The sequence below is a fragment of the Megascapheus bottae genome, chromosome 3, assembly GCF_031878675.1.
Source record: "Megascapheus bottae isolate mThoBot1 chromosome 3, mThoBot2.hap1, whole genome shotgun sequence".
Taxonomy (NCBI): domain Eukaryota; kingdom Metazoa; phylum Chordata; class Mammalia; order Rodentia; family Geomyidae; genus Megascapheus; species Megascapheus bottae.
In genome coordinates this window covers 88,004,735-88,020,857 of record NC_143511.1, presented here as the reverse complement: position 1 = coordinate 88,020,857, position 16,123 = coordinate 88,004,735, and the positions used below count along the sequence as shown (strand labels likewise).

The following is a 16,123-nucleotide window of genomic DNA, read 5'->3' as shown; positions in this document are numbered from 1 at the left end:
AACTAGCATCCCCACAGGCATCTCAGAAGTCAAGATGGATGTGAGCAGGAGCTGAATTGTCCCTGGGGAGAGCTGGGATACCGGGACCCAGGGACTGGTTTGAAACTAAGTTACTTTAGCCACCAGGACAAGGATCTCAGAGATAAAGGAAGATGGCACGAGGTGGCTGCATGTATTCGTGACAGGAACTAGGCGGTATCAAGTCATCTCTAGAGTCGAAACTCTTCTCATAAAACCGGCTACAACCTTGAAAAGTTGAAACTTTTAGCCAGGTGCTGGCGGCTCATGCTTATAATCCTAGCTACTCAGGAGGCTGAAATTTGAGGAATTGCAGTTCAAAGCCAGCCTGGGCAGAAAATTCTAAGGGACTCTTAGCTTCATTGAACCAGCTAAAACCCAGAAGTGGAGGTATGGCTTAAGTGGTAGAGCACCAACCTTGAGTGAAAAGCCTGGCAAGACCATGGGGCTCTAAGTTCAAGCTTTAGTACCAACCCAAAAATTAAGTAAAATGAAGTCAAAACTTTTGAGGAGGGAGAGGGAAAGGGGGACAAAAACATAAAAAGGGGTATCAATGTTTGAGAGATAATGTGCAAATGTAACTGTAACTCCTCTATATATTACCCTGACAATAAAATACAATTAAAAAAATAAAAGTTTGAAATCCATGATTTTAAGTAGTTACGTGTGACTCTTCCTTTGGAAAAATAAAATTCTGAACAGAACTCTGTCTGCTCAAGAAGCTTCTTGGGCCCATGAACTGGCAGAGGGAGGAAATGGGTCTCTGGGTACCAGGATGGCAAGACCTCAGCCAGGTAAACCTGAGGAGACCACGCTCACAGCCCTCCTCTGTGCCCCTTGCCACTCAGCATCCCCTCCTTTGCAGACACCCACCATTAACAAGGCTCAAAACACCCACCCCAGTCACCCGTGGCTCCAGTCAACAGACCTGAAACCCTAACCCGGTCCACAGTCCCAACCCTGAAAACCCAAGCTGGCCCTCCCCTTGGACCTCCCCCGGGGCTGTCACCTCCTCAGAGCTAGCAGGAGTCAGTGGTAGTGTGTTGGCTTGCACCACAGAGAGCAGGCTCAGCCCTGTGGTCAACAGAAGCAGCTGCATGGCCTCCATCTGTATCAACTCTGTGCTCCCAGCCTTTCTGCCGAAGCCCATGCCTGCTGTTTATCCCGCTGCCTCGCCTTAGAAGCAGGACGCCTCCCTCCTCCACCTGGCACAGATGCCTCCCCCACTTCTCTGTCCATAGTTTTGTTTGGGTGGTTGTGAATGGATGGTGCTAATTTGTTTAATTAGCCGTCAGGAGCACCTTTGATTCTTTCTGAGAAGATCTGTCCAATGGAAAAGGTTATGGGGAACAGGAGAGACCCACCTCAGAATGGGGAGGATCAACAGGGAATGTTTATCCTCCCTCCCTCCCTTCCCAGGAGCCAGGAGCATCCTTGGTCCAGAAAAACACTCTGGATTCATTTGGCCACATCCACAATCCTAGTCCCGCCACCAGCCAAGTCCCCTCATCTCCATGTTCTTCCAGATCCACGCGGGGTTCAGGCCCTCTCCAAATACTTCCTCCATGGCCCGCTGATGCCCCCAGTATTGCTCCCTGCCCCCCTCCCCTCAAGTAAGTTCTCTGTTTCTCTTTCCCTCACCCTGGCCCCTGGTGCCATCTTCCCATCTGTGCCACTGAGAGAGCTGTGTAGGTCCCGGGGGCACTTAGCACTTCCAGTCCGGTGCCCCACTGCCTGTCAAGTAGGATCTTAACATGTCCCCCCACCGTTGCCATCCTTTCCCTGACTCCAGGCTCCAGATCTCTCAAAAGGACCAAATGACATACAACAAATGAGCAGCTGCCAGGGGTGGAGGAAGGAGGGGAGGGCGTGACTGGGGCTTTGTTGGTACATGGAGAGGTTCGGGATAAAGTTCTGAGTCTCAGTATGGATACTGTGATACCAGCTTGAAGTTTTGGAAGATATCGTTGGAGCAAACAAGGTGAAGAGCACACGTGGTCACTCTGTTATTCCTTCTAGATGTGCATCGAACGTACCTCAAAATAAAAAACGTCTCTGAAGGCCACAATAAACATGAATGTGCTGTTTTAAAATGGATGTGGTCCAGGAACTGGTGGCTTACATCTGTGATCCTCGCTAGCTACTCAAGAGGCAAAGATCTGAGGTTCGAGGTTCAAAAGCAGGCTGGGCAGAAAAGCTCCAGACACACCTTCATTGCCTGTTCAGTGATCACGGAGTTGGACTCGACAGACATTTCACTTTTGGACCGGGCACCAGGCTGTTTTGTGTTCTACTGTCAGGACTCTCTCCCGTCTTCCTTTATCATCCTCTTGCTGCATGCCTGCAGTGGCATGGCGGGGGAGGGGGGAGCCGGGGGGAGGGACACTGGCTTACCTGGACCTCAGTGGACCCTAATAGATGGATTTCTATCAAGCTTCACTGGCACTAGTGAGTCCACTAGTGGCTTCTTGGAGAATCTTGAAGACATCCCAGCCCTACCACACCTGTCCCAGGAGGGAAATCGAGCCTTCCTACCCCCTGAAGAAACTGTCCTTCCCCACCTGCTACCTTCCGTGCTGAACATAGCCAGCGCTGGCCCAGGTAACCGATGCACACCACCTCATCCCTGGACTGCAACCTCATCTCCTTCCACCAGGCCTGACTTGATCAATGCACAGGAAACTTCCCCATCCACAAAAAAATAATAATAGCCAGGCACGGTGGCTCACGCCTGCAATCCTAGCTACTTTGGAGGCTGAGATCTGAGGATCAAGGTTCAAAGCCAGCCCAGGCAATACAAAGCCGGGAAAATCTTATCGCCAATTCATCTCTAGAAAATGGGAAGTGGGGCTTGGCTCAAGGGTAGGGCAGTAGCCTTGAGCTTAAGAGCTTAGGGACAGCGCCCAGGCCAGAGTTCAAGCCCCGTGACAATAATAATAATAAAGCTTTATTTCCTGAACCACCCTCTGCTCCCTACAACCAATGCTCTTTATCAATCTCTTTACATCAGAATTATTAACTGTTCCTTATGTAAACACTCACTGTTGACTCTCCTGTTTCCTCATTGAATATAGATTCATATAATTAATGTTCTTTCAAAAAGCAGTAAGTGCCATGAGGAAAAGGGAAATGAAAGAAAGTGATTATGGGGTATTCGTGTTTTCCATGGAATGGCCCAGGTGAGCCTTGCCAAGTGGGCATTTGAACACAGAACTGAATCGAGTGGAGGAACTGATACACACACGACTCAATTGGAGAAGGAGTCTGGGTGGAAGGAACGTACCCCGTCGATGCAGGATGGTGAGATTGTACCTGCCAGGCGTCAGGAACACACGCAAGGAGGCAGCTCAGCGGGATTGGCTGCTACCCACGCAGAAATGCAGATACAAGGACAGAGAAAGGCCAAGAGCGAGTGTGAAGGCCGTGGACATGAAAAGGAATTTAGCTGAGAGAAATAAACCCAGAGCCTGGAGGGCTGGGTAAGAATCTGGATTGTGAACTAGGCTTTGAAAGAGTCAATGAGGACACTGAGGGTGGGAAGCACATATAAGCAGAAAAATCAGTTGGAGAGATCCTACAATAAATAGTCCAGCCAGAAAGCCTGTGCAATGGTGCCTTCCTGAATAACAGACAGGCATGAACTTACATACCCAACACAAAGAAAGGGAAATCCATCATGATCTGAAATCACTCTGCACAGTACAGCAGTGACCCCCTGGGCAAAGGAAGCTGTTTTTCCAAACTCTCAGCCTTGGGGGGAGTGGGAAGAGAGTTCAACACCCTGGCAGGGAAGGAACTCAACCAGACAAGGTAGCCATACCAGGTAGGCTGGATGAAATCATGAGAGATGCAGCCAGGATCAGAATGTGTAAGGCAAACATGCAGTGGGCCCTATGAGCAGCCAGTGAAATGCCAGGTAACCAGAGTGGGCAAGACAATCCGGAGAAGGAAAACTCCCAACACCCATAAGAAAAACAGCACCCAGAAACACGAAGAAAGGAAACCCTAGAAGAGCCGAGACAACGGCCTGATGAGTGACTCAGGAACCATTGGTCCACTTTTGAAAGAACAAACTGGATCTCATTTATGTACAAAAATCCCCTCGATAATATGGGGCCAGGAGTGTGGCCTACTGGTGGAATGCTTGCCTAGCATGCATGAAGCCCTGGGTTCAATTCCTCTGTATCACATACACAGAAAAGAAAAAAAAATGCTAGAAGTGGTGCTGTGGCTCAAGTGGTAGAGTGCTAGTCTTAAGAAAGCCCAAGGACAGTGCTCGGGCCCTGAATTCAAGCCCCAGGACTGGCAAAAAAAAAAATCATGTTTGTTTTTGTTTTTCTTTTTGCCAATCTTGTAGCTTGAACTCAGGGTCTGAGCTCTGTCCCTGAGCTTCTTTTACTCAAAACTAGCACTCTACCACTTTAGCCACAGCACCACTTCTGGCTTTTTCTGTTTATGTAGGACTGAGGAATGGAACCCAGGGCAAGCACTCTACCACTACGCCACATATCCAGCCCTTATTATTACTGTTGTTATCATTATTATTATTATTATTATATCCAGCAAAAAGCAGGGCTGTAGGTATGACCTGAGTGGTAGCGTGCTAGTCAAGCAAGCAAGCTGAGCAAACTGAAGCCCTTCTTCAAACCGTAGTACCACTAAAACAAAGCAAAAAGTCAAGTATCCTTTCAAGATGGAGAAATTAAGACCTTACTAGACAAACACAAAATAAGGGAGTTTCTAAGTACCAAAGAGAGTCCGTCCTTCATGCTGAAATGGAAAAAAAATACTAGAAAGGAACTCAAAGAATATATGAAGAAATAAGGAATATTTGAATATTTGTAGAGACAACTAACCAGTTATTAAGATTGCCAGTATTAATGCAATGTGAGTTAACAAATCTTCTTTTTTTTTTTCTTTGTCCCAGTCTTGGAGCTTGATCTTGGACTTGGGGCACTTACCCCTGAGCTTCTTTTGCCCAAAGCTAGCACTCTACCCCTTGAGCCACCGTGTCACTTCCAGCTTTTGGGTTCGTTTAGTGGAGATAAGAATCTCTTTGAGTTGGGCATTGGTGGCTAATGCTCGTAATCGTAGCTACTCGGGAGGCTGAGATGTAAGAATTGCCATTTGAAGCCAGCCCGAGCACAAAAGTCTGTAAGACTCCAATAAACTACTGTGACTCTCCAATCAACGACTCAGAAAAAGCCAGAAGTGGTACTGTGGCATTAGCCTTGAGACAAAGAAGTTCAGGGACAGCACCCAGGTCCTGAGTTTAAGCCCTAGGAAGGGAAAGAAATGAAGGAAGAAGGGAAAAAAGGAAGGAAGGAAGGAAGGAAGGAAGGAAGAAAGGAAGGAAGGAAGGAAGGGAGAGAGGGAGGGAGGGAGGGAGGGAAGAAAGAAAGACATTAAGAGGAGAGAAGGGGAAGGAAGGAAGAAAAGCAAGAGAAAAAGAAAAAGAGTAAATCTGAAAGTTGATTCTAAAAAACAAAAAACTTGACAAGTCATTTAACAGGAAGCACGGATGCCTCTGAGGAACTGGAAGATGGCAGAGGGCTAGTAAGGGATTGGACCATGCAGATGGGGCATGGGAAAACTGAGAATCATCTAGAATGTCAAGGAAACTTTCAGAGTTTGCTGGCATTGAATGAGATGCATGTGACATCCCTTCCTGGGAGTCTTGAACCTAAAAGGGCACCACCAAGGCTCAGACATAAGAAGACTCAATTCCTAAAGGAGGAGGGCAGAAAAGATTATGTCATAATCAGTACTATAATAAACAGTGCCATTTTAAAGCCAGACTTCTTGGGCATATCAGCTTATAAACTTTATATATAAACGTTACAAAGGAAAAATTCTTCTTTCTAAATGAGTAAAGCCTGGGTTTAGCCCACGAACAGAGACTGCGGAGCTTGCTCTGAACACTCTGTGGTCATCTCCTGTCACCATGGTAATGGTGATAGCCGGTCTCTCAGCCATCATTTAGGTCTGAGAGGGTCACATTTCCTGAGGAAGGCTGGGCTGTCCTCAGTTTTGAGCCAGGGTCCTGGGACATGGAAAACCTCACTACAATTCCTTGTAGGCCAAGACTCTCGCTGGCCACAAACAGTGGGTCACTAGAATCATCCATCCAAACAACAGTGTGTACCCCCAGAGAGTCAGGTGGTGACTCCCCTGAGTTTCTAGTGGAGGAGTTCTCAAGAGACCCACCAGAGGTGGCCCAACAAATTGCTGAGAGGAATTCAGGAGAAAAGGTCAACTCTCCCTCAGTTGGGGTCACTGTCTACTGAACACAAAGGGGATGAGAGCAGCCTGGGTGGCCTGGTGGAAATCACAGAAATGGAAAACGACTGTCCCAGGGAGATCCTGAGAGAATCCACAAGTGAAAATGAAGGACTGTTGGTCCTTCCCAGCGCCATTCCCACTCCTGATCACCCAGCATGACTCCTGTCAGGGGCAGGAAAGGGAGTTACCTCCCGAGCATGTCTGCCACTTCCCTCTGTCTGCAGTCCACTGGGAGCGGATTAGAACAACCCCACCTACAAGTCCAGCCCAGCCCAGAACAGCCGGCCTGGTCTTCGGTGTGAGCCTGTAACCCACCATAGACACTGCTTTAGAGGATGCCTCCCACGTGTCCTCTTAGAAAGGACACCAGTGCCATCCAGTCCCTCATACTGTAGCAACTGCCCTCCTTGTCCAATACCCTAGCCAAAAGCCACTCACAAGGTGCAGGAGACGTGAGGAGTGATCCCACTCTCCTCTGTGTAGGCCTCCTGTGTAGGCTGCCATGGAAACCCAACTCCTCCTCACGCAGGCACAAGGGGCTCCTGTGAACCCACCCAACTCTGTGGGAACTGAGCTACGAGGCACCGTAAGGTCCAAGGGCAATGAGGATTTGCCCAAGTCCTGGAGTCTCCAATCTCTCCAGACCCCCATGGAGAGCTGGAGTCGCTTCATGGTACAATTTCTCTATACATGTTGTGTGGGTTTTGTGTAATTTTGATACAAGTCAACTGCACACAAAACATGAGTCAAAGGTGTCAGAACTTGCAAATTTCTTTCATTTCTTTTATTCATTTTCTGATGTTATGCTTTAGTACATGTGTAAATGTAACTGATTTCACCATGCATTGTGTTCCTTAATTCTTGTTCTAGAATATCCCAAAGTAGCAAAAATGAATGGAGGATGTAAGTTGTAAAATGTAAAATTAAAGTGAGAAAGTTACCACTAGTTTTGTAGAAGTAAGGTGAAATAAGAATACTGTGTATCACTGCCAACAGCTGACAAAAGCTTATTACTCTACACTGGAATGTGGACAGACCTTGAAAGTGTTAAAATTCCACTTCTAAGGAACACCTAGAATAGGCGAATTCATAGATGAGGGAGTGGAAGTTACCGCAGGTTGAGAGAAGGAACTGGAAAATACAGAGTTTCTATGAGGAGTATGCATCACTTTGCCAGTTCATGTCCTGTTGCTGGCCTCAGTCCTTTGCTGCTGAATCTCAGGCGAGGCCACAGAAAGGTGAGGTGAGCTTGTCCTGCTGAACTGGCCTTGAACTTGTGTATGGCCCTTACACCTGAGCAGCTGGAGCACATAGCCGTTTCTGTGCTGTCTACAGTAAAACCTGGGCTTAGCGTGCCACCTAGTGTTTGAACAACAGAAGTCACTACATGCTCAAACAAGATATGATGGGAGGGACCAGACCCTGGCAAACTTACCCGTATGTGATTACTCTGTCTTCTTGCCTTTCGTGGGATTCTTCTTCGGGTCTCAGCACGCACTGCCTGACCTTGGGATGGATGGCTTTGTTTTAAAGAAGTCTAACAGGCAGAAAAGCAAAATGGTGCTCGCTGCAAGATGTAATTCAGAGAACTCGTTTCGCCCTGCCTGGACACATGTGCTAAGACTTGTGATTCGGCACTGGGGTCCACCTCCAGGGGACAAGGCCCTGGAAGGCAAAATTAGGCCATCCACGAGTCCAAACCAAGACTCTGTGAAGACGACTGCTTGTCAGCCACAATGCTGGCTCTTGCCCTAAACAGAAGTTCTCTGCCTAAGGAAAGTGAGGACCACACAGAGAGCCACAGGAGCCACGTGCACCGTCCTGAGCTCCCTCTACCCAGCCTCGTGACCCACCAACTCCGCCCGGGAGGAAAGGCCTGGGTGTCCTGCTCCTGGGCTCACTCACGGGTATGTAGACTTTTCTTTTGAGCATGCAGTCAGCAATGCTCTAGGGAATCCTAGAGCTGATTCTCTGGCATCCCAGAGCTGAGTGAAGCTGAAGATGGGGTGTGAAGTCAAGTGCCAGCCTGGAGCCAAGGGCTGGGATGGGAGTCAGTGAGTACCAAAGAGGGTAGTTTCGCCAGTCTCCTAGAAATTCCTTCCATGAACCCAAGCCTCATCTCCCCAGGGTTGCCCGCGGGTGGCCTTGTCCTTCAAGGATGAAGAACACCTCATTACGGAGTCAAGGGCTAGATATCCCCAAACATCCATGTTACAAATGAAAAGCTGAGATCAGGAGGGGAACGGCTAGGTAGAAATGCTGGGCCGGGGGTGAGGGGCGTCCTTGTGGTGCTGGGGTGGGCGGGGCTAGGTTCCTGTGGTGCCTGCTGTAGACGGCAGCGCTGGAGAATGCTGAGCCAGCCCCAGCATCCCAAGGTCCCTGGCAGTGCCATCCTGTTCCCTAGCGGGGCAATGCTCGGTGCACCCATGTGGTGAAGGAATGGCGTGACCTCAGTGCAGGGACTGCTGCTTCCTGAAGTCTGCCGTTAGGAGCCTTCCCAAGGGGCAGCAGCTGAGCCACTGCCATCTATCGGCCTTCCAAAGCTGAGCCTGGGATGAGAAGTGGGGTCCCCTTGCCAGGATGGGTGGGCAGCCCAGGGGAGGGAGTCCGCTGCTCTGGAGTAAGGAAATTCCATTGCAGGAGCCCCTGGACCTGGGAGAGGCCGACTGGGAGCAGGCAGGCCCAGAGCCTGACAGCCCTGGCAAGGAAAGCCTGATTGGCCAAGGCTTAAGAAGTCTGCCCAGCACCCAGCAATGTCCCACGGGAGACAAGCCTTTGTCCTGGGACTATGTCACCCACCAGCCTATGGCTCTGGGCCCTGTGGTAAGTTGCACCTTGGAGGCCGCTCTCCTCTACATATCAACCCTGAAACCTGGATTCCCCGGAGGGTTTCCAGGTCCCGTCAATCTCAGCAACTCATTCGCTTCCCCTCCCCTCCCCAACAAGACTAACTTTGGCTTCCAAATTTCACCTCATATTGACCTTTGACTTGCAATATCCCCTCCCCATAAACTGTCCTTCAGCCTATACTATGAGGATCCCTATTCCAACAGACACACACACACACACACACACACACACACACACGGCCTTCTGGAAAGTTCTTGAGGCTATACCCCACTCCACTGTTTAGATAAAGCTCAGCATCCAGAACATACATGCTCCAGAAGTGCATAACTCAATGAAAGAATCAATATCGATACAATGGACACTGTGGCACATCAATAGATCCTAGGGCTGGAAATGTGGCCTAGTGGTAGAGTGCTTGCCTTGCTATTCATGAAGCCCTGGGTTCCATTCCTCAGTACCTCTTACACAGGAAAAGTCAGAAGTGGTGTTGTGGCTCAAGTGGTAGAGTACTCGCCTTGAGCAAAAGAAGCTCAAGTACAGTGCTCCGGCCCTGAGTTCAAGCCCCAGTGTTGGGGACCAACTGTGGGGTCAGTGACAGTGACTGTGGAGTCAGTGACCTTGGACCCGCACAATTGAGTACATAAGGAAGTAGCTCTTATCATGATTTTGGGCTGGGTCAGTGGCTTTTCTTTTAACCTGTTTGGGACTTGATACTGTTTGTACGAATGTAGCCCCTGGCAGTTCCCTAGTTTAATGAATTATATTTGAGGTCAGAACTTGAAATAAACTGGGCTACAGTCTCGGGCTACAGTCTTCCTAAGCTGTGGCTGCTGATTTGGGCTGTAGCCCTCCCGAACCCCATCTGTTTGTCTCTCTTCTATTTTTTCCTAGTCCCTTCCCCCTATTTCAGGAATCCCAATTTGCTGCCGGCTGGCTCTGGCACTCCAGGATTGTCAAAAAAAAAAAAATCGATCCTAAAGTAACAGGGCCCCCCTCCCCACATACATACATACCATGCTCTTGGGTAGTGGATTTCCTTTCCAGAGTGTACGTTGAGAACTGGATGCCAGTTTCCTATATACCCTACTACCTCCCCTGCCCAGAAATCTTGTAAGTAGAGGCCTGGGGGTGGGGCATTTCGGCTGCTCACATTTAGAGAGGCAGGAGGGCTTTTAAGGTCACATTGTGTGTTCTGCATCCTCAGCTGGAGATTCTGGTTTTGTCTGGAGAATATTTTTGTTTGGGAGGAGGTTGCATGTCAGTACTGGGGCTTGAACTTGGGGCCTGGATGTTATCCCTTAGCTTTTTCTCTCAAGGGTGGTGCTCTGCTTCTTGAGCCACAGTTCTACTTCCAGTTATTTTTGGGGGGGTAGTGTTTACTGCTTAATTGGAGGTAAGAGTCCCTTGGACTTTCCTGAACAAGCTGGCTTGGCACCATGATCCTCAGATCTCCTGAGTAGTTGGGATTCAGGTATGAACCAAAGTGCCCAGCCTTCAGCTTATGGTTTTGAGCGGTGCCATCATGTTTAGGTAGTTGATAGGCTGCCACAGATGTGAAGTGAGGTTGCTGTTTCAGCCTCTGAGCACCCTTGCTGCTCCCTGTATGGTTTGGCCACAGACATGTTGCATGGCATGTTGTACTGTTACGTATTATCCATGTATCTATATATACATGTTTATTATTAAACATGGTCTCAATTCATTTCCTTTTGTGAATAACACCATGCCACAGACCCAGATATAAAGAAGAATTCCGAGTCAGGTTCATACCTGTCATACAGCTGCTCAGGAAGCTGAGATCGGGAGAATCTCAGTTCAAGGCCAGCCTGAGCAAAAAGCTCACATGACTTCATCTCCACCAACAAAAAATCTGGTGAGGTGCTCGTGCCAGTAAATATACATAGAAGGACCAGGGTCCAGGTCAGACTGGGCAAAAAGTGAGACACTATTTGAAAGATAATGGAAGCAAAAAAAAGCCTGGGAGAATGGCTCAAGAGGTAGAATACCTGTCTATCCAGCAGAAGACCCTGAAGAAAGGCAGAGAAAAAGACAGACATTTTAGGTTATGGTTCTGATCCAAGGTTGAGAAGGTACATCTGGTGATGACCTCTGTGCTGTCCCCCTGTGACATGGGCATTGGAGGGCGAGAAACAGAAGTACACACGGGTGTGTGTATGTCTTCTATCTTCTGGAAAGCTGCTGGAATTCCCGGAGACCTCATTCTGATAATCATATTTAATCTTACTCATATCCCAAAGGCCCCCCCTCCAAACACCATAGTCAGATCAAGTTATCATTCCAGGAAATAGCACAGTGAGGCTATTAAATATGAAGGTGAAATATGAACAAAGCTCTAGGACACGCTCAAACCACATCCAGACTATAGTAGTTAAGAAGCTGGAGCCAGACACTAGAGGCTCACGCCTGTAGTCCTAGCCACCGGGAAGCTGAGATCTAAGATTGTGGGTAACACCAAGCAGAGTCAAAGAAACAAAAAGAAGGGAATGTGGGCCATTTTAAGTTTTAAACATCTTTTTGTTGTTGTTATTGTTGTTGGCCAGTCCTGGGGCTTGAACTCAGGGCCTGAGCACTGTCCTTGGGCTTTCTTCAAGGCTAGAGCTCTACCACTTCCAGTTTTTTCTATGTATGTGGTACTGAGGACTCAAACCCGGGTCTTCATGCATGCTAGGCAAGCACTCTACCACTAGACCAGATTCCCAGCCCTTAGGTTTTGATACATTCTAGAGGGATACTCTTTGGAATTTCCTTGTCCTGTCCTGTTGGGTATTTATAGTCCAAACTGTCCTGTTTGGGGTTTAATGATCAGGTGTCACCCTGACTGCTAGCACTCAGGTAAGGCTATCCCCTGCTTTCGGATAAGGTCAGAAGTACGGTTTTCCTGAAAACCTGGAAAGGCCCAGGAGAGGATGTCAGTGGGCCCTGGGAACAGCATGGAATTATGAGAACAAAGCAGGTTGCCATCACTTGAAACCCTGCAAGTGTATAAAAAGTTGAAGGATATTGTGGTCTTTTCTGGCTCCTTCCTGCTGACACGGGGGCAAGTCCTAGCTGAGGGGTGCAGGCTGGCACATGTAGGCAGGAGATGAGGCTGCAGGCCACTTCTTTTATCTCAAGTAAGGAAGGAAGGGAGGGAGGGAGGGTATTGTGACGCATGCTTGGGTCGGTGCCTGTCACCCTCCCTGCTACCCTCTGGCCTGCATGCGGAGCACCAGGCTTCTCTAGACAGGGAAACTGAGGCCTAACAAGGACCAAGCTGACGGAAGGCGCACAGTGTGATGTGGTTGGTAGGCAAGGACAGGATGACCAGGCTTCAGGGATGGGGGTGGGCGCGCCTTCAGCACTCCACCCCAGGCCCACTGAGCTACTGACACTTACGCCCTGGCTGGCACCCACTGTCTCCGAGGGCACCTTCAACCCGGAGCTGCGGCAGCACCTGTACCAGCTGCTGAACTTGACCGCCGGAATCACCGTGTTTGCTGTGGGGAAGTGGAGCGGCAAGGCGGGCGCAGGGCACAGTCTCCTGGGGCAGCTGAGGCTGGCAGTCCACAGGAGAGGTGGGCCCTGTGCCCAGGCCTCGCTGGCTGCTGAGCAGTGTGTGCCGGGGAGAGGACCCCGGGGGAAGGGTGGCCACCTCAACATACACTGTACGCACGAGTACTGACAGATCCTAGAGCTTCCACACCGGGCCTGGCCTCTGCCACTTGAGCCACTTCTCCACTGCCAGCATATTGGTGGTTAACTGGAGATAGAGTCCCATGGAGTTTTCCTGCCTGGACTGGCTTCAAACAACAATCCTTAGATTTCTGCCTCCTATGTAGTTGGGATTCCAGGCATAAGCTACAAGCACTGGGCTGGACTTTTTCTTTATTCCATCTGGAACCGCAATCGGGCCTTAGCATTGGGTCAATGGTTAGGTAGCCCCAGCCATGGACAGAGCCATGCCATCCTCTTCTCTGTGCCCACCTTCCCTGGATTCTGCCCACTACTTGCTCTTCACTACTTCCTTTCTGCTCATCTTCCGTAGTCCTGCCTGTAAAACAAGCAAGGTAAAAATACACAAGGAATAAAACAGTCAAGCCTGGGACAGAGCGAGGGAAGGGGTAACATTGTCTAAAAAGAAATGTACTCGTTGCCTTACTTATGTAATGTAACCCCTCTAGACATCACCTTTTGTGCCAGACTGGGCACAAAAGGACATGAGACTCTTATCTCCAATTAACCTCTAGAAAATGGGACGTGGGGCTTGGCTCAAGGGTAGGGGGGTAGCCTTGAGCTGAAGAGCTCAGGGACAGAGCCCAGGGCGAGTGCAAGCCCCACAACTCACAAGAAAGAAAGAGAGAAAGAGAGAAAGAGAGAGAAGGAAAGGAAGGAAGGAAGGAAGGGAGGGAGGGAGGGAGGGAGGGAGGAAGGAAGGAAGGAAGGAAGGAAGGAAGGAAGGAAGGAAGGAAGGAAGGAAACGAAACGGTAGAGCTCAATAAAAGCCAGTGTCACTTCTGTGAGAATCACCGTTGAGGCTGGAAGCTGGTGTCTCATGTCTATAATCCCAACGGCTCAAGAAGCTGAGATCTAGGGGACCACAATTCAAAGCGAGTCAGGGCAGGAAAGTCTGCAAGACTATTTCTAAAATAACCAGGGCGGGGAAACGCAGGGCTAGAGGTGTGGCTCAAGTGGTAGAGCGACCACTGAGCAAACAAGCCAAGAAAATACAAGGTCCTTAGTTCAAAGCCCAAAACACGTGAAAAATAAGCCACCAAACCACGAGTAAGGCTCCGTCTTGTAACGCTCCTAAGGGGTCAATGCGGGTTGGACGTCCCTGAGTTCACACTCTTGGCACCAGGCGTGGCTCCGGGCTGGGCTGTTGTGGGACTCTGTGCAGAACTTACCAGTGAAGGACCCAAACTCAAATCCCTGAGATTGGGTTTTCAGATTCAGGTCACTGCGTGCATTTGACAGGAGAGCTGAGAGGACCCCGGTTAGCCCTGGGTCCCCGCCTGAGGTGGGGAGCGGGTGACCCCCAGTGCCGTGCTGGCCCGTGGTGCTGGCCTGACCGCTGGTCACCCGGTACGCGCAGGTCCTCCAGCACGTTCTGGAATCGGCTGAGGAGTTCGTCCTGCGTGGTTTCTGGGTGCACTACTACGTCTTCACCTCCAGCCCCACAGCCGTCCCTGGAGTCTGGCTGGGCCCTGGACGCCGCCTCAGCGTGGCCTCCACCCAGGGCCACTCGCAGTGGGAGGAGGTCTCCATGCGCAGGATGGAGGCCATCAGTTAGCACATCGCCAGGAGAGCCCACCGGGAGGCACACTACCTCTTCTGTTTCCATGTGAACATGACCTTCCGGAACCCCTGGGGCCCCGAGACCCTGGGGGACATGATGGCTGCCATCCACCCAGGCTACTTCTCTACCCTCCAGCAGTTCCCCTACGAGCTCAGGCAAGCTTCTGCTGCCTTCGTAGCAGACAGTGAGGGGGACTTCTATTATGGTGGGGTGGTCTTTGGTGGGCGAGTTGCCAACGTGTATGAGTTTACTAGGGGCTGCCACTTAGATATCCTGGCATCATGGCAGTCTGGCAGGAAGAGAGCCACCTGAACCGCCGCTTCGTCCTGCACAAACCGTCTAAGGTGCTGTCCGAGTACCTATGGGACAACAGGAGGCTCCAGACACCCAGCCTGAAGCTGATCCGCTTCTCCACACTCGACAAGGACCCCAGCGTGCCGAGGAGCTAACTGGACAGACTGGGGACGCAAAGCCTTGCAGCCCTAGATGGGTGAAGGCCAGCCCTGTCCTGCCTACCTCAGTCTGGGAAAATCCAACCAGAAAATGGGTGTGCAGGGGCTGCTGTCCTCTGTGACCATGCTGGCACAGGAATAGTCAGGAGGCAGAAGATGAGAGGCTTAAGGGCAGGGCCCACGCAGGAGCAGTGGGCCTTCCGAGAGGCAGGCCCTGCAGTTTCCACCATCGCCAAAGTGCCTGAAATCCCACTGTGTCCCCACTTGTTGCACAAAGTCTTGCTTGAAGTTTTCAACACGTGGAAAGCATTCTGGACCCCTCCTCTCTGGCTACATGAATCCTGGATACTAGCTCCTTGCTCAGGACCCCAGAACAAGTTCTGAAGTAGTTTCTTCTACCCCTACCTCACAGCAGCCATGACTGACTGCCTCCTTTCTAATAGTGTTAGGACTTGTTTCAATAAAGGTGGTGTGTGCTAGCCCCTAACCAGCTTTTCGCCTTCTACCCTGACTGTTCTACTGATCAGACTGTTCTGGGGACATAGGAAAACAGGATTTCAAATACAGTCAACTAGAGGAAGGAGGACAGTCATTCCAGCAGACAGGTGGTTGCTGCCTCAGGCAGGAATTGATCCTGGTTCCCTGGTAAGTCTAAGGGAAGCAGGGGCTTGAAGACAGATGTGCCACACACCTGCCTGTGGAGCCAGCCAGAGCTTCCTGTATGTGGCTCCCAGGCAGTCAGTCATCAGGCCAGGAGTAGAGGGTCTGCCAGTGTGGTTGTTCCAGCCAGGACTCAGAGGGACCTCAGAGGTCCATGGAACTTTTGTCTGCCCAGGTGGGCAGCGATGGGCATGGACCTAGTGCCCAGTCCCCTGGAACCAAGAGAGAAAGAAGACTCAGGGTAAGCTGGAGATGCACTCTGTAGCCAGCAGGCATCGCCAGCCTGACCTCCGCCCCGACAAGCCTAGGGATCAGCTTTGAGTCCACTTCTTCCTAGGACTGACCGCTTAGCTGGTAAGTGGAGCTAGATCACAAGAGAGGGCAGGCCGAGTCGCCAACGTTGGCACACAACCTAGGCAAGAGGAAACTAGAGTGGCTTCCTGGGTGGGGGATGAGAAAGGACCCTAGCTTCTGTCCAGGGTAGGGAGCACCTGTCAGGGGCTGGGGGCACAAGAGCTGTTGGCAAAGCAAGGCTGGCTGAAGCAGCAGACCCTCCTTCCCTCCT

General features: G+C 50.4%; 1 protein-coding gene across 1 annotated transcript; it reads left to right on the top strand.

The window, feature by feature from the left end:
• The first annotated feature begins 12,487 nt into the window (after window positions 1-12,487).
• Window positions 12,488-14,895, top strand: Gbgt1 (globoside alpha-1,3-N-acetylgalactosaminyltransferase 1 (FORS blood group)). Its single transcript, XM_090329400.1, is given in 3 exon segments — window positions 12,488-12,670; window positions 14,243-14,717; window positions 14,720-14,895. Coding segments are annotated over 3 exon segments (834 nt in total).
• The last annotated feature ends 1,228 nt before the right edge of the window (window positions 14,896-16,123 follow it).